At 25.7% G+C, this 21,412-nt stretch overlaps 7 protein-coding genes across 14 annotated transcripts; all 7 read left to right on the top strand.

Moving 5' to 3' along the window:
• The first annotated feature begins 43 nt into the window (after positions 1 to 43).
• Positions 44 to 3,011, top strand: LOC102656907 (odorant receptor 4-like). 2 transcript variants are annotated; one of them, XM_026438978.1, is made up of 7 exons: positions 45 to 1,161; positions 1,255 to 1,354; positions 1,429 to 1,539; positions 1,609 to 1,764; positions 1,836 to 1,888; positions 1,965 to 1,993; positions 2,935 to 3,011. In XM_026438978.1, coding segments are annotated over exons 1-6 (1,230 nt in total). In that variant the 5' UTR covers positions 45 to 352; the 3' UTR covers positions 1,966 to 1,993; positions 2,935 to 3,011. The 2 variants fall into 2 exon arrangements, with proteins under 2 accessions (XP_006565966.1, XP_026294763.1); XM_006565903.3 differs by lacking the exons at positions 1,965 to 1,993; positions 2,935 to 3,011 and having other exon boundaries at positions 44 to 1,161; positions 1,836 to 1,958.
• Or55 (odorant receptor 55) lies at positions 2,256 to 4,833 on the top strand. 2 transcript variants are annotated; one of them, XM_026438980.1, is made up of 6 exons: positions 2,256 to 2,954; positions 3,382 to 3,818; positions 3,886 to 3,985; positions 4,049 to 4,159; positions 4,523 to 4,678; positions 4,777 to 4,833. In XM_026438980.1, the coding sequence occupies exons 1-6, from the start codon at positions 2,589 to 2,591 to the stop codon at positions 4,831 to 4,833; spliced, it is 1,227 nt and encodes a 408-aa protein (XP_026294765.1). In that variant the 5' UTR covers positions 2,256 to 2,588. The 2 variants fall into 2 exon arrangements, with proteins under 2 accessions (XP_026294765.1, XP_026294764.1); XM_026438979.1 differs by having other exon boundaries at positions 4,523 to 4,812.
• A 1,026-nt stretch (positions 4,834 to 5,859) lies between these two features.
• Positions 5,860 to 8,565, top strand: Or56 (odorant receptor 56). Its single transcript, NM_001242980.1, has 6 exons — positions 5,860 to 6,225; positions 7,090 to 7,526; positions 7,593 to 7,692; positions 7,757 to 7,867; positions 8,255 to 8,410; positions 8,509 to 8,565. The coding sequence occupies exons 1-6, from the start codon at positions 5,860 to 5,862 to the stop codon at positions 8,563 to 8,565; spliced, it is 1,227 nt and encodes a 408-aa protein (NP_001229909.1).
• Positions 8,566 to 9,075: 510 nt separating this feature from the next.
• Or57 (odorant receptor 57) lies at positions 9,076 to 14,099 on the top strand. 3 transcript variants are annotated; one of them, XM_016917964.2, is made up of 8 exons: positions 9,076 to 9,377; positions 9,494 to 9,682; positions 10,744 to 11,196; positions 11,927 to 12,363; positions 12,431 to 12,530; positions 12,591 to 12,701; positions 13,040 to 13,195; positions 13,295 to 13,348. In XM_016917964.2, the coding sequence occupies exons 2-8, from the start codon at positions 9,626 to 9,628 to the stop codon at positions 13,346 to 13,348; spliced, it is 1,368 nt and encodes a 455-aa protein (XP_016773453.2). In that variant the 5' UTR covers positions 9,076 to 9,377; positions 9,494 to 9,625.
• A 443-nt stretch (positions 14,100 to 14,542) lies between these two features.
• On the top strand, positions 14,543 to 16,188 carry Or58 (odorant receptor 58). Of its 2 annotated transcripts, none has more exons than NM_001242982.1 (6): positions 14,543 to 14,908; positions 15,012 to 15,454; positions 15,523 to 15,622; positions 15,687 to 15,797; positions 15,912 to 16,067; positions 16,135 to 16,188. In NM_001242982.1, the coding sequence occupies exons 1-6, from the start codon at positions 14,543 to 14,545 to the stop codon at positions 16,186 to 16,188; spliced, it is 1,230 nt and encodes a 409-aa protein (NP_001229911.1). The 2 variants fall into 2 exon arrangements, with proteins under 2 accessions (NP_001229911.1, XP_006572517.1); XM_006572454.3 differs by having other exon boundaries at positions 14,612 to 14,908; positions 15,016 to 15,454.
• A 328-nt stretch (positions 16,189 to 16,516) lies between these two features.
• On the top strand, positions 16,517 to 19,348 carry LOC102653637 (odorant receptor 4-like). Of its 3 annotated transcripts, none has more exons than XM_016918039.2 (6): positions 16,517 to 17,176; positions 17,331 to 17,773; positions 17,875 to 17,974; positions 18,037 to 18,147; positions 18,421 to 18,576; positions 19,166 to 19,348. In XM_016918039.2, exons 1-6 carry the CDS (start codon positions 16,808 to 16,810, stop codon positions 19,328 to 19,330), a joined length of 1,344 nt encoding a protein of 447 aa, XP_016773528.1. In that variant the 5' UTR covers positions 16,517 to 16,807; the 3' UTR covers positions 19,331 to 19,348. The 3 variants fall into 3 exon arrangements, with proteins under 3 accessions (XP_016773528.1, XP_006565969.1, XP_016773529.1); XM_006565906.3 differs by lacking the exon at positions 19,166 to 19,348 and adding an exon at positions 18,641 to 18,757; XM_016918040.2 differs by lacking the exon at positions 18,037 to 18,147.
• Positions 19,294 to 21,361, top strand: LOC102653703 (odorant receptor 4-like). The gene is made up of 6 exons (XM_006565907.3): positions 19,294 to 19,680; positions 19,853 to 20,295; positions 20,398 to 20,497; positions 20,559 to 20,669; positions 20,999 to 21,154; positions 21,245 to 21,361. The coding sequence occupies exons 1-6, from the start codon at positions 19,312 to 19,314 to the stop codon at positions 21,296 to 21,298; spliced, it is 1,233 nt and encodes a 410-aa protein (XP_006565970.2). The 5' UTR covers positions 19,294 to 19,311; the 3' UTR covers positions 21,299 to 21,361.
• The last annotated feature ends 51 nt before the right edge of the window (positions 21,362 to 21,412 follow it).

Consider the following 21,412-nt stretch of genomic DNA (forward strand, 5'->3'; position numbering starts at 1 on the left):
GAGTAACAACACAATATCAAATATATATTATTAATTAATTTCTAGAAACAATTATTACATTATTTAAATATTTTTTAAACGTATATCCGATCAAATAATATAGTTCCAATCTTTCTTCTGTTCTTACACATAATACAATCTCATCAATGAACATAGAACTTGTAAATGATAAAAAAAAAAACGATAATGGTTATTGATAGATGCCATCCTATATTATTCGTGAAACATATGCACGCAAAGTTCATGATATACATTCATAAAAACGCATAAACGTGCGCTTGCGTTCTGACAATATCGCGAAGAAAGTTTTTAACCTGCCGATCAGTCGGCAGTGAACACTTCAGCCGTTACAATGCATGATCGATCATACCACGATATTGAAAGTCAGTTGAAAAATAGTTATTATAAGAGCGATATACATTATACATTACAAATGTGTCAATGGTTGTTGAAACCGATCGGAGTGTGGCCTCTCATTTCCAATCAAACTAACAAATTCGAACAGCTTGTTTCGATTATTCTAATGATTACGTGCTTCTCCAGTCTGTTATTTATCATCTTACCATCTGGTCATCATTATTTCTTTGTAGAGAAAAATTTGAATATGAAAGTGAAAGCTCTTGGACCAGTTAGTTTCTGTGTATCATCCACAATTAAATATTGCTACCTCGCCTTAAAAGGATCCTCATTTGAAAGATGCATTGAACATATGAAAAGAGATTGGATGATGGTGCAGGATCCAAATCATCGAACGATCATGCTAAAATATGCGACGATTAGTAGAAGACTTATTACTATATGTGCCGTTTTTTTATATTCAGGAGGAATGTCGTATCACACTGTAATGCAATTTTTATCGAAGGGAAAGAATAATTACACGATCAGACCATTACCTTACATTGGCTACGATCCATTTTTCGATACACAGTCTAGTCCTACGTACGAAATTGTGTATTGTATACATTGCTTCACAGCGATGATCATGTATAGTATTTCAACGGTTGCATATAGTTTGGCAGCAATCTTTGTTACACATATTTGTGGACAGATTCAGATACAAATAGCAAGATTGCAAAAGTTGGTTGAGTGTAAAGAGAGAAAGAAATATGAAAGTTGTAATCTTTTTGCTCTTATCGTGCACGATCATGTGGAAATTTTAAGGTAAGAATCAAATATGTTATTTTGAATGAACGAATATGATAATATTTAAAATTAGAATGTGACAAAATTTTAAGGAATGTATAAAAATTATAGATTTTCGAACAATATAGAAGAAGCTTTGAAAGAGATATGTTTCACGGAAATCATAGAGTGCACGTTAAATATGTGTATGCTCGAATATTATTGTTTAATTGTAAGTAATTAAATGAAGTCATATTAAAATTAAAAAAATCTGATTATAAATATGTTATTTATTCTATCTTTCAGGAATGGTCAGCAGGCGATACAATTACGTTTTTAACTTTTTTTACTTTATTGACCTCTTTCACATTTAATATATTTATATTCTGCTATATAGGTGAAATTCTGACTGAGCAGGTAATTATAAAAATTTTGTTTATTTTAATATTTTATATTTTATTAATCAAAGTCAATAATCATTATTAGTGTAGCCAAATTGGTACAGTTTCCTATGAAATCGATTGGTATAAATTATCACCTAAGGAAGCTTATGATCTTATTTTATTAATCTCCATATCGCAATATCCACCAAAATTAACGGCAGGAAAAATAATCGAATTGTCTTTCAATACATTTAGCTCTGTAAGTTTTGATTTTTCAAACATTTTTAAAAATATTTTTTAAATCGAAATTTTATACTGAATCGTTTTTAGGTAGCAAAAACATCGGTAGTTTATTTGAATTTGCTTCGAACAGTTACAGATTGGTAATGAAATTTATTTTTTATTTATGATCATTATCACAGGATTGTATCATTATATTTTTATATTTTATTTTCACAGATATTTTTTAACGAAGTATCAAGTACTAGGTATTTATATTAATTATAACATATATGGTTTAAATTTCATTAGTTCATTAGATGTTAAAAAAACACTGAATATATAATTTCTAAATATTTTTCTTAAGAGTTGAAATTAAATTTTTAATATTTTCTTTTTATTGATTATTATTTCAAAAGATTAATCTATTTTTTTTATGAGACAACTAAAAAAATATGCAAGCATAGAAATTAATTATTTCACAAATTTTTACAGCATTAAAAGATATTTTTGAATCACATAAAAGTAAATATTTCATAATATATTAAATCTACATATATTTTAAATACTTTTTTATCACAAATTAATATATCACTCATCATTTCAAAGTCTAATCGATCACTTATGTATAATATTAGTTTTCAATCCTTTCTAGTTTCTATCCTTTTCACCATTTTCGAACACGAAATTTTATAGAGCGAACTGATACCTTCCACTATAATTACAGTCTTTTACTTCTATTTACTTCTTTTAATAAGTATCGATCGATATACAATTGTAGTAACAGAATCACGCACGCGATATTAGCGAGCACAAGCTCAACAGCAACTGTCATAAACAGTCGCTTTTCTACTGTCTAACAACATGCACTTCTCTGTTCGAAATTTAATCAATAAGTCGCGAAATCCTAATTACGAAAAAGATATAACTTATGTGATGAAACATAACAAATGGGTTTTGATTTCTATTGGAATTTGGCCAACAGTGTTAAAAAATATCGGAAAATTTTTACCAAAAATCGTGATTGGAATTAATAATTTAATGTGTTTCTTCATCCTGATTCAAAGTGCATTGCATATCATATTGGAGCAGAAAGATACATTGCTAAGACTGAAATTTTTTGGTTTAATTTTTTTCTCTTTCATGTCATTGATGAAATATTGGGCTCTAACGATACGCAAACCGGAAATTGAACACTGCATCCAACAAGTGCAATCAGATTGGAAACAAGTTAATTAAAACATATATTTATTAAAAATTTTTATTTCACCTGTATTTAAATATATCAATACACGGATAGTAAATAAAATTGAATTTCATCCACATAATTAACATATAGTTAATATAAGTATCCATATTTCTATTATATTCATGTTTTATATATGTACAAACATTATTTTTTTATGTCATAATATATTTTATACTATATTTATTAGTATTCTTAAATTTTATGAAACATATGTTTTATATATATTTTTATATGTTCCGTGTATACGCATATTTTAATACATGTTTGTAACACTATTTATATATATTGCAACACTATTTTTATTTGATATTTATTAGAATTATTATTACTATTTATATGATATCTAACATTCATATGTGAGTATCTATAAATAAAAACTTTTTTTTAATAAAATTTACCATCTAACAGGTAAAAATGGAAAATGATCGCGAACTTATGTTAAAATACGGTATAATTGGTCGAAATTTGACCATCTATAGTATTTTATTCATGTACATCAGTGGTATTATGTACATTTCTTTTATGCAATATGCAATGAGATTGCAGATTAATAATGATAATCAAACGAATAAAGTGTTGATTTTTCCTGCATATAGTAACAGTATTCAAAAAAGTCCTATTTATGAAATAACATATGGTATTCAATGTATTTGTGGATACGTTCTCGATAGTGTAACATCTGGTGCTTGTGGCTTGGCCGCACTTTTCGTAACCCATGCCTGTGGACAAATCGACGTCGTTATATCTCGATTGGATGACTTAGTTGCTGGACAATTTTACAAGAAAAATTCAAATCCAAACATACAAGTGATAAAAATTATTAAACATCACATAAAAATTTTAAAGTAAAAATACAAAAATGATGTAAGTCATTACTTATCATTTATTAAAACTTATCATGTATTATTGTAGATTTTCAGCTGTGGTTGAAAAAGTACTGCAAGAAGTGTTCTTTTTAGAATTTATTAGTTCCACTTTTGTAATATGCTTGCTTGAATATTATTGCATTACGGTACGTTTTTGTTTCTTTTCATTTTGGTTTCTATGAATTTATCATACTTTTACATTTACACAGGATTGGGAACAAAATAATATAATTAGTCTGACATCGTATGCATTATTATTAATATCATTAACATTTAATATGTTCTTATTATGCTATATTGGTGATCTTCTAATACATAAGGTATTATGTACTATATTTTTTATTCTTATAATTGTATAATGTTCACTGAGCCATCTTTGGTAAGAAAATTTTTCAACAATCACATTTCTTTTTTCTTTACAATATAATTTTTTCTCTACACAATTTAGACAAATTATGCAAAAATTATTGAAGCACATTCACTATTAAAAATAATCTTAAATTATCATTTATTTTTTTTTCACTAGTTTCAAACACTCGATTCACTCATATATTTTAAAAATTTGAGATTTAATCAAGATTTAATCACTTGCAAAAAATATTCACATTTTTCTTCTATAACAAAAAATTTTATATATCTTTGTATATAAAAATATATTAATAAATTTGTTACTTGCATCACAGAGTGGTAACATCGGAGTAGCCGTGTTCATGATTGACTGGTATCATTTACCAGCTAAAACAATTCAAAATCTTATTTTGATCATGGCCATGTCGAATAGTCCGGCAAAACTTAGTGTCGGTAGGATAGTTGATTTATCCTTGTCTACTTTTGGAAATGTACGTTTAGACTGATACATTAATTATATGAATGTGATGGTGATATAAATGAAAATTATACAATTAGAACTCTACTTGTCAGCAATTACATTTCGCAGGTTTTAAAAACGACATTCGTATATTTAAATTTTCTTCAGACTGCTATTATGCAATAATTTTAAAAATGTTTTTATAATTATTTTCAATTATAAAATATTAAATAATAAATAAAAAATATATTGTAAAGATATATTTATTATGTAATTGCCTAAATTTTTGTGAAAAATAATTATATATATATATTTATATATAGAGGTACACACAAAAATAATTAAAATAGATATGATATTTGTCTATAATAATAATTTATAATAATAACATCAAACTATATTTTATCTTAATCAATAATAGATTCTAAAAGCCATTCCAAAGGGATTATATCCGTATGAAATAATTGGATAAAATCGATTTTCTGTAAAATCAATTGATATAAATTATCACTTAAAGAAGCTTATAATCTTATTTAATTAATATCCATATAATATCACAATATTCACCAATATTCACCTTTTAAATAGTCAATAGCAAAATCAATAGCAAAATATTCTTTATCAAATATTAATTATTAAATATTTGTATTAATTATAACATGTATGATTTAAATTCCAATAGTTTATTAGATTTTATAAAAATAGTGAATACATAATTTCTAAATATTTTATTAAAAGTTGAAATTAAATTTTAAAAATTTTCATTAATTAATATATTGATATAATCTCTTATATCTCTTTATGAGATGATCAAGAAAATGTGTAAGCGTAAAAATTAATTATTTCACTAATTTTTATAACACTTTTGAAACATATAAAAAATATAAATATCTCATAATATAAACACATTTCACAAACATGTACTTTCTTATGGCAAATGAATACATCACACATTATTTCAGAATCTAATCGATCACTTATACATAACATTAGTTTTCAATTTTTTCAGCATCTTCGAACGTAAAATTTTATTAGAACTGATAGCCTCTACTATAATTACAGTCTTTTACTTCTATTTACTTCTTTTAATAAGTATTGATCGATTTACAATTGTAGTAACACAGAAGGTACGCACGCGACATTACGAGCGCAAGCTCAACAGCAACTGTCACCAGACTACCACAAACAGTCGGTTTTCTACTATCCAGCAACATGTACTTGTCCATTCAAAATCCGATCAATGAACCGCGAAATCCTAATTACGAGAAGGACATAGCTTACGTGACGAAATATAACAAATGGGTTCTTACTTGTATTGGCATTTGGCCGATAATATTAAAAAATATAAATAAAATTTTACCGAAAATAGTGATTGGGATCAATAATTTATTGTGCTCTTTTATCCTGATCCAAAGTGCATTGCATATCATATATGAGGAGAAAGATGTATTGCTAAGATTGAAGATTCTCGGTTTAATTTTTTTCTCTTTCATATCATTGATGAAATATTGGGCTCTAACGATACACAAACCGGAAATCAAATATTGCATTGAACAAGTGCAATCAGATTGGAAACAGGTTAATTAAAACATACATTTGTTAAAAATTCCTACTTCATGTGTATTTAAATACATCTGTACACATGTAGTAAATGAAATTGAATTTCAATCCAATTATTTTGTAATATTGCTATTTCTATTTCAAGCGTGTTTTATATATATATACAAATATTATTTTTATATTTCATAATATATTTTATGTATGTATAGACATATTTTTATATATTGTATATATGATTTCTATGTATTTTCATATTTTTACATGTCATGTATGTATCTTTTATTTTTATATCTTTTATTTTCTTTTTTCATTTCAAGAAATTCTTTTCTCCTAGCTTTCTTAATATTCTTGCGAATTTCTTCAGTCCAACAGACTACTCTTTGTCCAAAAATTAAACAAAGAAAACAAATTGAAAAATTTATATCCATTACATCATCTTATGAACGAAGGCTGGAAACTTGGACTTACTAAAAAAATGCGCATGGAAATATGCATGATGTCACAAACAAGAAGAACAATATTGCGTGAGGACAAAAAAGATGCTATTAACTTTATTTATGCAGCTTCTGATATATTTTCTATATCAAATACTCGCATAATTCATATATTTTTATTTTCTTGTGTATATTTTGTTGTATACCAACACGTGTACGTTTTATATTTTTAAATTTTTATATATCACTTTATATATTTATATCTATATATTTATATATAGATATAATTTTATATTTTTATATTCTTAAATTTCAAGTGTATATTTTATATATACTTTTAAATTTTTTATGTACATGTGTATTTTATTACACGTTTAGAACCATGATTTTTTATATTCATATAGGAATTATTTATAAATGAAAAATCTTTTTTTAACAAATTTCACAGGTAGAGATGGAAAATGATCGCGAGCTTATGTTAAAATATGGGATACTTGGTCGAAATTTGACCATTTATAGTATTTTATTCATGTACATGGGTAGTATTACTTATATGTCTATTACACAATATGCAATGGGTTTGCAGTTTAATGAACATAATCAAACGATTAGAGTGTTGATTTATCCTACATACGGTTATAATATTCAAAAAAGTCCTATTTATGAAATAATATACGGTGTTCAATTTATGTGCGGATATGTCGTCGACACTATAACATCTGGTGCTTGCGGTTTAGCAGCACTTTTCGTAACCCATGCCTGTGGACAAATCGATATCATTACGTCTCGATTGGATGATATAGTTGCTGGACAATTCTACAGCAAAAATTTAAATCCGGATATACGACTGATGGGAATTATTAAACATCATATAAGAATTTTAAAGTAAAAGTATATAAATACAAAGATCATTACTTGTTGCTTATGAAAACTTATCATGTTCTATTATAGATTTTCAGCGGTAGTTGAGACAATTTTGCAAGAAGTATTCTTTTTGGAATTCATTGGTTCTACTTTTGTAATATGTTTGCTCGAATATTATTGCATTGCGGTACGTTTTTGTTTTTTTCTATTTTGGTTTCTACAAGTATATCATATTTTCACATTTACATCAGGATTGGGAACAAAAAAATATAATTAGTCTGACATCATATGTATTACTATTAATATCTTTGACGTTTAATATGTTCTTATTATGCTATATTGGAGATCTTCTAATACAAAAGGTATTATGTGATATATTTTTATATTCCTATATATATATATATATATATTACAAGAATGTTCACTGAGCCATCTACAAAAGATATGTCAGCAATCAAACATTCCTTTTTTCTTTGCATTACAATTTTTCCACATAATCTAAATTAAAAATTATTACAGCACATTCAATCACTTCTATACATAATATTAAATTCATTGTTTTCATTTATTTGCATTCATTTAATCTTTCATTGGCTTTAAACACTCAGTTCACTCACATATTTCAAAAATTTGAAATTTAGTTAATTGCAAAAAATATTCACGTTTTTCTTCTTTAAACAAAAAATTGTGTATCAATATATATCAATATATATGAAAACTCATTAATAAATTTGTTACTTGTATCGCAGAGTAGTAACATCGGAGTAGCCGTGTTCATGATTGACTGGTTTCACTTACCAACAAAAACGATTCAAAATCTTATCTTGATCATGGCTATGTCGAATACTCCGGCGAAACTTACTGTCGGTAGAATAGTTGATTTATCTTTGTCTACTTTTGGAAATGTACGTTTATATTGATACATTAATTATAAGAATATGGTGGTGACATAAATGAAAATTATACAATTAGAACTCTATTTGTCAGCAATTACATTTCGCAGGTTTTAAAGACGACATTTGTGTACTTAAACTTCCTTCAGACTGCTGTTATGCAATAATCTTATAAATGTTTTTATAATTGTTTTCAATCATAAAATGTTAAATAGTAAATAAATAAATATGTTGTAAAGATATTTACTGCTATGTAATTGCTTAAATTTTTGTGAAATATAATTATACATTATATGTGTATAATATGTACACGAAAATATTGAAATAGATATAAGACATTTGTCTATTTATAATAATAATGCTAAGCTGTATATATATTTTACCTTAACCAATAGATTCTACAAGTTATTAAGAATTGACTGTGTCTGCATGAAATAACCTATTGAAAAATAAAATAAAGCAAGTTTTTATACATTTTTTAAATTTAAGAAATAATAAGAAAATAACTATAACTTACTTTTTTAATGATTACTTATTCTTGCATTTATGCAAATATTATTTTATATAATATCATACATAAAAATACAAATGACTTTATTATTATTCTTATAATTTTCTTACAATTTCTTAATCATCAATTTTCATAAATATAGAAACTTTATAATATCATCAGTTAGCTTATAATTTCAGATATTCAGTTCCTTCTTAATAAAAAATATAATTCGATGATATAATCGTTCATCGAAATACTGAAAAAGATGCATGTAATATTATCTAACTTATTCTGAATGAACTTGCAATCAACAGTTGTTTTTTAAAAAAATATATTATTACACTAAATAAGAGTGATTACAGAATATGAAGTCTACAGCACAAGATAAACATCGCTTACATAATCAAACATAACAAGTGGATTTTGAAATTCATCAACATTTGGCTAACAATTCTGAAGGATATCACAAAATTTCTACTGAAAATCGTAATTGAAATTAATAATTTATCCTATTTCTTGCCATTATATTATGCATCCTGAAAATTATTATACATATATTATATTTTTAAAAAAAATAATGTGCTAAAATTAAAATTATGCAGGTTATTGACTTTCTATTCGACTACATTGATGAAGTATTGGAGCGCTAAAATTAGAACGTGAGAAAGGATTTTAAGGAAAGAAATCCATGTAGATTTTTTAACAATATCGAAGAAATTTTACAAAAGATAGATATGTTTTATAGAAATCATGAATGGCACGTTAATATGCTCGAACATTATTTTTTAATGGTAAGTAATTAAATGAAATTACAAATAAAAATAGTATTTATTCTATCTTAGAATTAATAATAGAAAAATAAGATAAAATTATATCCTTAATCTTTGTTGATCTTCACATTTAATATATTTATATTTTGCTACGTTATTAATCTTTCTAAACAAGTAATTTCATAAGAATATTTTTTATATTTTTTATTTCAAACATTCTCAGTAATTGTTATTAGCCAAATTGATTTTTTGTGAAATCGATTGATGTAAATTATATATATTATTTAAATTTATGATCTTATTTTATAAATTTCCATATCCACCAAAATTAACGATGGAAAAAATAATCAAATTGTCTTTGAGTGCATTTGGCTCTGTAAATTTTAATTTTTCAAATATATTTAAAAATATTTTTAAACCAAAATTTTATATTGAATTATTTTTAGATAGCAAAACCATTAATAGTATATTTAAATTTGCTTCGAATATTTGTAGACTGATAATAAAATTTATTTACTTTTTTTTGCAATTATTATTATATTATATCACTATATTTTTATATTTTATTTTCACAGATATTCTCTATCAACTTTCAACTTTATACGTATTTGTATTAATTATAATATAATTTAAATTTCCAACAATTTATTAAATGTTAGAAAAACAATGAATATACGAATTTTAAATATTTCTAAATATTTCTAACTTCTTTGATAAATTTTTAATATTTTCTTTTTATTAATTATTATTTCAAGAATAATCTTTATGAGATAATTAAAAAAATGCAAGTATAAGAATTAATTATTTTACAAATTTTTACAATATTAAAGGATATTTTTGAATCACATAAAAAATATAAATATTTCATCTACACACATTTTATAAATATTTTTTTACCACAAATGAATATATCACACATTATTTCAGAATTCAATAGATCACTTATACATAACATCACTTTTCAATCCATTCTTTTCACCATCTTCGAATATGAAATTTCGAAATGAACTGATAGCTTCTACTATAATTACAATACAAACATTTACTTCTTTTAATAAGTATCGATCGATTTACAATTGCAGAAGCACGCATGCGATATTATGAGCGCAAGCTCAACAACAACCATCACCAGACTATTACAAACAGTCGCTTTCCAACTGTCTAACAATATGCACGTCTCTGTTCGAGATCCAATCAATGAACTGCGAAATCCTAATTATGAGAAAGATATAGCTTATGTGACAAAGCATAACAAATGGGTTCTTACTTCTATTGGCATTTGGCCAACAGTGTTAAAAAATATCGGTAAAATTTTACCAAAAATCGTGATTGGATTCAATAATTTACTGTGTTTTTTCACACTGACTCAAAGTGCATTACACATTATATTGGAGCAAAAGGATACATTACTAAGATTGAAATTTCTCGGTTTAATTTTCTTCTCTTTCATGTCAATGATGAAATACTGGGCTTTAATGATACGCAAACCGGAAATTGAACACTGTATCGAACAAGTGCAATTGGATTGGAAACAGGTTAATTAATATATATATTTATTAAAGATTTTTACTTCACATTATTTAAATACTCAATCCATATAATTTTTAATACATATCTATATTTCTATTGCAAGATAATACTTATGTACATCATTTTTATATGTCATAACATATTTCATGTATATATATTTATATTTTTATATCATGGTATATCATGTATATGATTCATACATATAATCATATCTTTACATAACATATATATATATTTTTTTTTCCTTTCAAAAAGTTTTTTCAATTTTCCCTAGCTCTCTTAATATTTTTGTAACTTTCTGACTTCTAAGAGCTTATATTTTTGTTCATAAGTTAGATGAAGAATACAAATCAAAAAATTTAAATATCCATTGTGCCATGGATGCTTCGACTTGTTAATAGAAACTGTATGGATATATTAAAGACATTACAGACAAGACGAGCATCATTGCGCGATGTCAGAAAAAAAATGCTATTATTTTGATTATGCAATTGATATTTTTTGATATGTAAAATATATGCATATTTCTCATATATAAACATGTATTTTGTATGTATTTTATATTTTTAAATTTTTATCTACATATATTTTATATTTATTTATAATATTATATATATCCATAAATATTATAATTTTATATTCTTAAATTTCAGATATATTTTAATATTATACAACAATATTTCTAATACTTATTTATAAATGAAAACTTTGTTTAAATAATCTAATCTTTGACAGGTAGAGATAGAAAATGATCGCGAATTAATGTTAAAATATGGAATAATCGGCCGAAATTTGACCATCTATAGTATTTTGTTCATGTACCTTAGTGGTATTATATATGTTTCTATTATGCAATATGCGATGGGATCACAGATTAATGAACATAATCAAACGATTAAAATGTTGATTTATCCTGCATACGGCGGTTATAATATTCAAAAAAGTCCCACTTATGAAATTATATATGGTGTTCAATGTATATGCGAATATGTCTTCGATACTATAGCATCTGGTGCTTGCGGTTTGGCCGCTCTTTTCGTAACCCATGCATGTGGACAAATTGATGTCATTATGTCTCGATTGGATAACATAGTTGCTGGACAATACAAAAAAAATTCAAATGCGAATATACGACTGATGGAAATTATTAAACATCATACAAGAATTTTAAAGTAAAAATATGAAGGAGATGTAAGTCGTTATTTATTGCTTATGAAAACTTATTATATGTTATTGTAGATTTTCAGCTGTGGTTGAAACAGTTCTGCAAGAAGTGTTCTTTTTGGAATTTGTTAGTTCCACTTTTGTAATATGTTTACTTGAATATTATTGCATTACGGTACGTTTCTTTTCTATGAGTTTTCATATTTTTTACATGATATTTTTACGTTTACACCAGGATTGGGAACAAAAAAATATAATTAGTCTGACATCATATATATTACTACTAATATCAATGACATTTAATATGTTTTTATTATGCTATATTGGTGATCTCCTAATAGAAAAGGTATTATATGCTATATTTTTATATTTTTATAATTATAAGAATGTTCATTGAATCATCTTTGGTAAGAAAGTATTTCAACAATAATTTTACAATACAATTTTTACACAGTCTAAACAAATTAAATTATTAAAGCACATTTGATCACCTCTAGACATAATCTTAAATTATCATTTACTTCTCTTCACTCTATACTTTCAAACATTCAATTCACTCACATGTTTCAAAAATTTGAGATTTAACCACTTGCAAAAAATATTCACATTTTTCTTCTATAACAAAAAATTGTGCATATCAAAGTATATGAAAACTTATTATTAAATTTGTTACTTGCATCACAGAGTGGTAATGTCGGAGTAGCCGTGTTCATGATTGACTGGTATCACTTACCAACGAAAACGATTCAAAATCTTATTTTGATCATGGCCATGTCGAATACTCCGGCGAAACTTAGTGTCGGTAGGATACTTGATTTATCCTTATCTACTTTTGGAAATGTACGTTTATATTGATACATTAATTATAAGAATATGGTGGTAACATGAATGAAAAGTATACAATTAAAACTTTATATATCGGTAATTAAAATTTCGCAGGTTTTAAAAACGACATTCGTATATTTAAACTTTCTTCAGACTGCTGTTATGTAATAATTATAAATGTTTTATTATTTTCAATCATAAGTATTGAATAGTAAATAAAGAAATATGCTATAACAATTTTTGCTTAAATTTTTATAAAATATAATTATATACAGGATATTTCAAGTCAAATAGTATGAGTTCTTTATGAAAAGTAAATCGAAAATAAAATACAGAGTAATGAGTTTTTATTTGAGATTTTATTTTCAAGAAAATGAATTTTGAAAATTCTGCTAAAGATCATAGCAAATAGAAACAATTGAAAGAAAAAATCATACATTTATTTGATCAAATGTGAACAGAAAATTTATTTAGTATTTATTCTGGTGCATGCTTTTGTGATTCGAATAATGTTTAGAACAAACTGGACGCTATTTTTAATAATTTCTTTAAGTAATATAAGTTATATACTAACGCATACTGCAATCGAATATATCAAAAGTATAGAAATGCATTTTTAAAGAATTTTCAAAATTTAATTTTTCAAAAACGAAGCCTCAAATGAAAAATTATTATTTTATATTTTCCACTAATTGACTCGAAAGATGAAATATATATCTATATAAAAATATTAAGATAAACATAAAATATTTGTCTACTTACAATGATAAAACCAAACTGCGCATGTATTTTGCCTTAACCAATAGATTCTAAAAGCCAACCCCAAAGGGGTTGGTTGTATCTGCGTGGAATAATGCCTGGGTGTAACCTATCGAGAAATAAATTAAAGCAAACTTTTATAAATATTTTTTATGTTTGAGAAACAATAATAAATTTAATGAATTTAAATAAAAAAATTATTCTTTCAAACAATTTTTTGTTCAAAAAAATATATTATATTACAAAAAAAATTGTAATATAATTTATTGAATTATTAATTCTTCATTAATTATATATATATTCAAATTATATAATTTCAAAAATCATTCACATTATTGAAGCAATACGTATATTACTTGAAAAACTTTGTAATCGTCGTACACACTTCCTTTCCACTTATGGCTAGAATACAAAGTTAGACTCTATAGTAACCTCAGTTAACTCTCGCTATAATTTTAAACGTTCGATTCTCTGATACGTTAATAATCGATTTCGAAGTGCTGGAAAAGATGCACGCACACAGTATCACGAACGTGAATCGACTACCTTGCAATCAATGCCATCAAACTGTTGTAAACAGTCGTTTTCGAACCATCTACGAACATGCACCTCTTTGTTCGAGATCAAACCAATCAGCCGCGAAATCTGAATTACGAGAAAGACATCGTTTACGTGACCAAGCATAATAAATGGATTTTGAATTCCATCGGTATATGGCCAACCGTATTAAAAGGCATCGATGAATATTTACCAAAAATTGCAATTGCGCTCAGTAATTTAGTGCTATCTTTCACCGTGATTCAATGTGTTCTACACATATTATTGGAGCAAAAGGATCCGATACTAAGACTGAAAATTCTCGGTTTAACTTTCTTTTCTTTTATCTCATTGATGAAGTATTGGGTTTTAACGATGCGCAAACCGAAAATCAAACTCTGCATAGAACAGATACAACACGATTGGAAACAGGTCAGTTGCAATGAATATTTTTTACCTTTCTTTTTTTTATTACAAATATTTGTATTTATGGGAAAGAGTTTTTTTTTAATAAAAAATTGAAATCATCTGGCAGGTAGAATTCGAAAGGGATCGAAAATTGATGTTAAAATACGGAATAATAGGCCGAAATTTGAGCATGTACAGTATTGTTTTTATGTACAGCGGTGGTATAATTTATCACACGGTTATGCATTACAAGCTCGGATCATATGTTGATGAATATAATCGTACGATTAAACTGTTGATATATCCTACATATAGTCGTCTTTACGACGTTCAAAAAAGTCCTGTTTACGAATTAGTTTATATTCTCCAATGCATCTGTGGATACATGTTCGATGCTGTAACAGTTGGTGCATGTGGCTTGGCTGCACTTTTTGCAACGCATATTTGTGGACAGATTGATATCGTTATGGCCAAATTAGAGGATTTGGTCGATGGAAAATTTTCGAAAGAAAATTCAAATCCGAACATACGACTGGTAGAAATTATCGAGCATCACATAAAAATTTTAAGGTACAAATAGAAAAATTATGTAAATCTGTTGCATATCGCTTATGAAAACGTATCGTGTGCTATTGTAGATTTTCAGCAATGGTTGAGACAGTACTGCAAGAAGTGTGCTTTTTAGAATTCATTGGTTCCACTTTTGTAATATGCTTGCTTGAATATTATTGCATTACGGTACGTTTTTATTGCTTCCCATCTCAGTTTCTACGAATTTATGATATTTTTATATTTTCAATAGGATTGGCAACAAAATAATACAATTGGTCTAACAACATATTCGTTGTTACTCATATCTTTGGTATTTAATATATTTTTATTATGTTACATTGGTAATCTTCTGATAGAAAAGGTATTTTTTGTTACATTTTTCTTATAAGTTTGGTAATATAAATATGTTAATATATATTAATATATCAAAATTCATTAATAAATATTTTTTTCTTATTTATTATTTCAATCATAGAGTAGTAATATTGGAATAGTATGTTGCATGATCGATTGGTATCAATTACCAATCAAGACAATTCAAGGCCTCATCTTAATGATCGCCATGTCGAATAGCCCAGCGAAAATTAGCGCTGCTGGAATAGCTGATTTATCTTTATCCACTTTTGGAAGTGTGAGTTTTTAAATAAAATTAATATAATTCAAGTTTCATTTCTTACTATTATTAATCTTAATTACAGGTTTTAAAAACATCATTTGCATATTTAAATTTCATCCGAACTACTATCATGTAATAATTATTTCATCATATAATTGTTTTTAATAATTAATTGTAGAATAGTAAATAAAAAAAATAGTAAATTTAAAAACATTCTTTATCTTTAAAATATTTTATACTAGAAAACCAACACTCTCAGAAACATCTTTTACATATCTTAAACAATAATTATGATTTAAATTTAAAAAAAAAAAATGATTATAAATTATCATCATTTACAAAATAATCATTTTTTATTAAAAAGAAAATAATTACAACTTATTTTATTAATAATATTTGATTATGAATATGAATTATAAATTATTATTACTCACTTTTTTAAATATGTATAAAATATTTTATATATAATAATACAAATTTAACTACTTTTAACTTACTATTTTCTTAGCAATTTTCATATAAGTTCTAATCGTGCAGTTATCATTTCAATCCGTCTCACTTACGTTCAAACATAAAGACTCTATAGCATCAGTTAGTTTCCCTGTTTCAAATGTCCGGTTCTCTCTTAATAATAATCGATTATCGAAGTACTGAAAAAGATGCACACACGCAACTTCGTTGAGCTTGCGCTCGACGACCTTGCAATCAATGATATTGAGCTATCGTAAACAGTTGTATTCAAACTGTCAACGAAGATGCATCCCATTACGTTAAATGAGAGTGATTGCAAAGCGCGAAATCTAAAATACAAGGAAGACATCGCTTATGTAACCAAACATAATAAATGGATTTTAAAATCCATCGGCATTTGGCCATCAATTTTTAAGGATGTTTCAAAATTTCTACCAAAAATCATGTTCGGATTATGTAACTTTGTCCTATTTTTCGCCATTATACCATGCATCCTGTATATCGTAATCGAAGAAAATGATACTATGATAAGATTTAAATTATTCGGTTTACTGAGTTTCTGTTTAGTTGCCTTGATAAAATACTGGACACTTTTGTATCGCAAATCAAGAATCAAGAACTGCGTCGAACAAATATGGATTGATTGGGAACAGGTCAGTAAATTAATTTAAAAAATTAAAGAAGAAAAAATTAGAAATAATTCAATAACTTAATAGTCGTTTAATTTTAAATTAGTCAATATATACTTTCTTAAAGTAAAAAACGTTTAGTGCTTTGTTAAGGGCACATCTCTACTGGATGTGACAGGTAGAATTATATGAGGATCGCGAAATGATGCTCAAATATGGACAAATGGGTAGAAATTTAATGATAATTTGTGCTATGTTCACATACACCGGTGGCACTATCTTTCACACGATCTTACAATATAAGGTCGGGACATTTATTGATGAATATAATCGCACGATCAAACCAGTGATCTATCCCACATACAACGGTCTATTTAATGTACAAAGAAGCCCCATTTATGAATTTGTATACATTCTTCATTGCATGTGTGGATATGTCATGCATTCTGTAACTGCTGGTGCTTGTGGATTAACCGCACTTTTCGCAACACATGCTTGTGGACAAATTGATATCGTTATAGCTCGATTAAATGATCTTATACATGGCAAATATAGCAAAGAAAAAATTAATCTGAACGCACGATTTACAAAAATTATTGAACATCATTTGCGAATATTAAGGTACAATAATTAATTTATTATAATGTTAATTAAAAATATTTTTATCAATTATTAAAAATAAATATATATATACGTACCTAATAATATATGGCCGATTATAGATTTTCAGCAACAGTACAGGAGGTATTGCAAGAATTATGTTTTCTAGAATGTATTGGCTCCACTTTTTTGATATGTCTGCTCGAATATTATTGTATAACGGTGCGTTTCTTTTCATTTTCTATATGAGTTTCTAGAAATACAAGATTTTTTTATTATAACAGGATTGGGAATTAAATAATACCATTAGTCTTACAACATATATAATATTATTAATATCTCTAATATTTAATATATTTATATTATGTTATATTGGTGAACTTCTAATGGAAAAGGTATATTTTTATGATGTTTACTAAATATATTTAGAAAGTAATTACACACGATTTGGATAAAATTTATAGAAGCATTTCATAAATTTTCCACTAATTAATTTCTGAATATTAATAAATAAAGAAAAAATACAATAAAAAAATGTTTAAATTACCTATATAATGTAAAGTATTATATTTTTTTCATATAAAATTTAATTTATGGAATGAAAAATACAAATAACTAAATTAATAATTCATTTGCATTAGATATTTTTTTATTTTCATGTATTATAGAGTAGCAATATTGGATTATCCTGTTTCATGATCGATTGGTATTATTTACCATCCAAAACAATTCGGGGACTCATCTTAATGATCGCCATTTCGAGTAATCCAACGAAAATAAGTGCCGGTGGAATAGTTGATTTATCTTTGTCCACTTTTGGAAATGTAAGTTTTTTAAATGAAATACAATTTAAATTTCATTTGTTCATAATTAACTTCATATTTATAGGTTCTAAAAACATCATTCGCATACTTAAATTTTTTCCGAACTACCATTATGTAATAACTATTTCATTATTATAAATAAAGAATAGTTATACAATAGTAAATAAAAAAAGGAATTATAGTAACGTTCTTTATTTTTAAAATATTTTGCACGAATAGAAAATCAATACTCAAAAATATCTTTTTCATATTAGTAGACAAGAATTATAATTTAAATTTTTTTAAAAAAAAATGATTATAAATTATCCTCGTTTACAAAATAATCATTTTTTTATCAAAAAGAAACTTATTAATTACAACTTATTTTATTAATAGAATTTGATTATGAATTATGATTACTCACATTTATGTAAATATTAATTATTTTATATGAAATTATATATAATAATACAAACTTAACTAGTAACTTTAACTTTCTTAGTAATTTTCATATAAGTTCTTAATCGCTGTGCACTTATGCTTCAATTCGTTTCACTTATGTCTGAACATAAAGACTCTATAGCATTAGTTAGCTTCTCTACAATTTCAGATGTTCGGTTCTCTCTTAATAATCGATTATCGAAGTACTGAAAAAGATACATACATACACGCAACTTCGTTGAGCTTGCGCTCGACGACCTTGCAATCAATGTTACTGAGTTTTTGTAAACAGTTGTTTTCAAACTGTCTACGAATATGCATCTCACTATATTAAATGAGAGTGATTATAGAGCGCGAAATTTAAAATATAAGGAAGATATCGCTTATGTAACCAAACATAGCAAGTGGATTTTGAAATCTATCGGTATTTGGCCAATAATTCTAAAGGATGTTGCAAAATTTCTACCGAAAATCGTAATTGGAATTAGTAATTTTGTCCTACTATTCGCCATTATACCATGTATCCTGTATATCATACTTGAAGAGAAAAATAATTTAATAAAATTAAAATTATTCGGTTTATTGATGTTCTGCTCGATTGCGTTGATGAAGCACTGGGCACTCGCCTATCGCAAACCAAAAATTAAAAATTGCATCGAACAGATACAGAATGATTGGGAACAGGTCAGTAAATTATTTAAGAAAATTGATTAAAAAAAATAAAAAGTTAAAAGCAACCTAACAATTAATTAACACTTAATAATCATAATTCTTAAATTAGTCAATATGTTATTTCTTAAAGTTAAAAAAAGCATTTAGTGTTTCGTTATGGGCACAACTCTACTGGATGTAACAGGTAAAATTATATGAAGATCGCGAAATGATGTTAAAATACGGACAAGTGGGTAGAAATTTAACAATAATTTGTGCTGTTTTTATGTATACCGGTGGCATTATTTATCACACAATTTTACAATATGAAATCGGTACGTTTATCGATGAATATAACCATACAATCAAACCAGTGATCTATCCCACATATAGCGGCCTATTTAATGTTCAAAAAAGCCCGATTTATGAATTAATATATGTTCTTCATTGCACATGTGGATACGTCATGTATTCCATAACTGCTGGTGCTTGTGGATTAGCCGCACTTTTCGTAACACATGCTTGTGGACAAATTGATATCGTTATAGCTCGATTAAATGATCTTGTACATGCCAAATATGGCAAAGGAAAATTTAATCTGAACGCACGATTGATAAAAATTGTTGAACATCACTTACAAATTTTAAGGTACAAAAACAAATTTATTACTATCAATATAAAAGAATTTTCATCTCTCGAACACGAGATTATATAGTGTAATACATTGTAGTATATTCTAGTTGATTACAGATTTTCAGCAACAGTACAAGTGATACTGCAAGAAGTATGCTTTCTAGAATTTATTGGTTCTATCTTTTTGATATGTTTACTCGAATATTATTGTATAACGGTATGTTTCTTTTCATTTTCCATATGACTTTCTACAAATTCAAGATTTTTTATTATGACAGGATTGGGAATTAAAAAATACCATTGGTCTTACAACATATATAATATTATTAATATCTCTAACATTTAATATATTTATATTATGTTATATTGGTGAACTTCTAATGGAAAAGGTATTTTATTTTTACAATCTTTACTAAATATATTTAAAAAATAATTATGCAATTTGAACAAAATTTCTAGAAGATTGTAAAATTTATTTCATAAATTTTTTACTAACTTCTGAATATAATAAATAAAAAAAAAATACAATAAAAAAATGGAAGAAAAAAATTTTAAATTATCTAATATACAGCTACAATATATTTTTTTCGCATTTTTTTATTTATAATTAATAATATAAAGTTTGTAATTAATAATATAAATAATTAATAATAAAAATACCTAAATATCTAATCTTAATAAGTCATTACATTATTTTTTCGATTTTTATATATTATAGAGCAGCAGTATTGGATTATCCTGTTTTATGATTGATTGGTATCACTTACCTGTTAAGACAATTCAAGGGCTCATCCTAATAATCGCCATATCAAATAGTCCAACGAAAATAAGTGCTGGTGGAATAGTTGATTTATCTCTATTTACTTTTGCAAATGTGAGTTTTTACAAATATGTTGCTTGATTAAAATTTAATATATAATATACGTAATGCAGTTCAAATTGTATTTGTTATTTATACTTACAGATTTTAAAAACATCATTTGTGTATTTAAATTTCATTCGAGCTGCAATCATGTAATAATTTAGCAATTTTTGTTTTATAGTTAGCTTATATAACATATCAAATAAAAAAAATGTATTATAAAAACATTTTTTATTTTTAAATTATTTTGCTTAATCATAATATAATACA

The sequence above is a fragment of the Apis mellifera genome, linkage group LG2 (genome assembly GCF_003254395.2).
Source record: "Apis mellifera strain DH4 linkage group LG2, Amel_HAv3.1, whole genome shotgun sequence".
In the NCBI taxonomy this organism is placed as follows: Eukaryota; Metazoa; Arthropoda; class Insecta; order Hymenoptera; family Apidae; genus Apis; species Apis mellifera.

Excerpts from the sequence above, each read along its gene's own strand:
- Or55 (XM_026438980.1), top strand. The coding sequence starts at position 2,589 with ATGCACTTCTCTGTTCGAAATTTAATCAATAAGTCGCGAAATCCTAAT. Across the intron at positions 2,955-3,381 it reads TGCAATCAGATTGGAAACAA|GTAAAAATGGAAAATGATCG; the intron begins GTTAATTAAAAC and ends ACCATCTAACAG. Across the intron at positions 3,986-4,048 it reads TTGAATATTATTGCATTACG|GATTGGGAACAAAATAATAT; the intron begins GTACGTTTTTGT and ends ACATTTACACAG.
- LOC102653703 (XM_006565907.3), top strand. The coding sequence starts at position 19,312 with ATGCATCTCACTATATTAAATGAGAGTGATTATAGAGCGCGAAATTTA. Across the intron at positions 20,498-20,558 it reads TCGAATATTATTGTATAACG|GATTGGGAATTAAAAAATAC; the intron begins GTATGTTTCTTT and ends TTATTATGACAG. Across the intron at positions 21,155-21,244 it reads CTCTATTTACTTTTGCAAAT|ATTTTAAAAACATCATTTGT; the intron begins GTGAGTTTTTAC and ends TTATACTTACAG.
- LOC102656907 (XM_006565903.3), top strand. The coding sequence starts at position 353 with ATGCATGATCGATCATACCACGATATTGAAAGTCAGTTGAAAAATAGT. Across the intron at positions 1,355-1,428 it reads TCGAATATTATTGTTTAATT|GAATGGTCAGCAGGCGATAC; the intron begins GTAAGTAATTAA and ends TCTATCTTTCAG. Across the intron at positions 1,540-1,608 it reads GTGAAATTCTGACTGAGCAG|TGTAGCCAAATTGGTACAGT; the intron begins GTAATTATAAAA and ends AATCATTATTAG.
- Or56 (NM_001242980.1), top strand. The coding sequence starts at position 5,860 with ATGTACTTGTCCATTCAAAATCCGATCAATGAACCGCGAAATCCTAAT. Across the intron at positions 7,693-7,756 it reads TCGAATATTATTGCATTGCG|GATTGGGAACAAAAAAATAT; the intron begins GTACGTTTTTGT and ends CATTTACATCAG. Across the intron at positions 7,868-8,254 it reads GAGATCTTCTAATACAAAAG|AGTAGTAACATCGGAGTAGC; the intron begins GTATTATGTGAT and ends CTTGTATCGCAG.
- LOC102653637 (XM_016918039.2), top strand. The coding sequence starts at position 16,808 with ATGCATCCCATTACGTTAAATGAGAGTGATTGCAAAGCGCGAAATCTA. Across the intron at positions 17,975-18,036 it reads TCGAATATTATTGTATAACG|GATTGGGAATTAAATAATAC; the intron begins GTGCGTTTCTTT and ends TTATTATAACAG. Across the intron at positions 18,148-18,420 it reads GTGAACTTCTAATGGAAAAG|AGTAGCAATATTGGATTATC; the intron begins GTATATTTTTAT and ends CATGTATTATAG.
- Or57 (XM_006565820.3), top strand. The coding sequence starts at position 9,626 with ATGTTTTATAGAAATCATGAATGGCACGTTAATATGCTCGAACATTAT. Across the intron at positions 9,683-10,743 it reads TCGAACATTATTTTTTAATG|AAGCACGCATGCGATATTAT; the intron begins GTAAGTAATTAA and ends TTACAATTGCAG. Across the intron at positions 12,364-12,430 it reads CATCATACAAGAATTTTAAA|ATTTTCAGCTGTGGTTGAAA; the intron begins GTAAAAATATGA and ends ATGTTATTGTAG.
- Or58 (NM_001242982.1), top strand. The coding sequence starts at position 14,543 with ATGCACCTCTTTGTTCGAGATCAAACCAATCAGCCGCGAAATCTGAAT. Across the intron at positions 15,455-15,522 it reads CATCACATAAAAATTTTAAG|ATTTTCAGCAATGGTTGAGA; the intron begins GTACAAATAGAA and ends GTGCTATTGTAG. Across the intron at positions 15,623-15,686 it reads TTGAATATTATTGCATTACG|GATTGGCAACAAAATAATAC; the intron begins GTACGTTTTTAT and ends TATTTTCAATAG.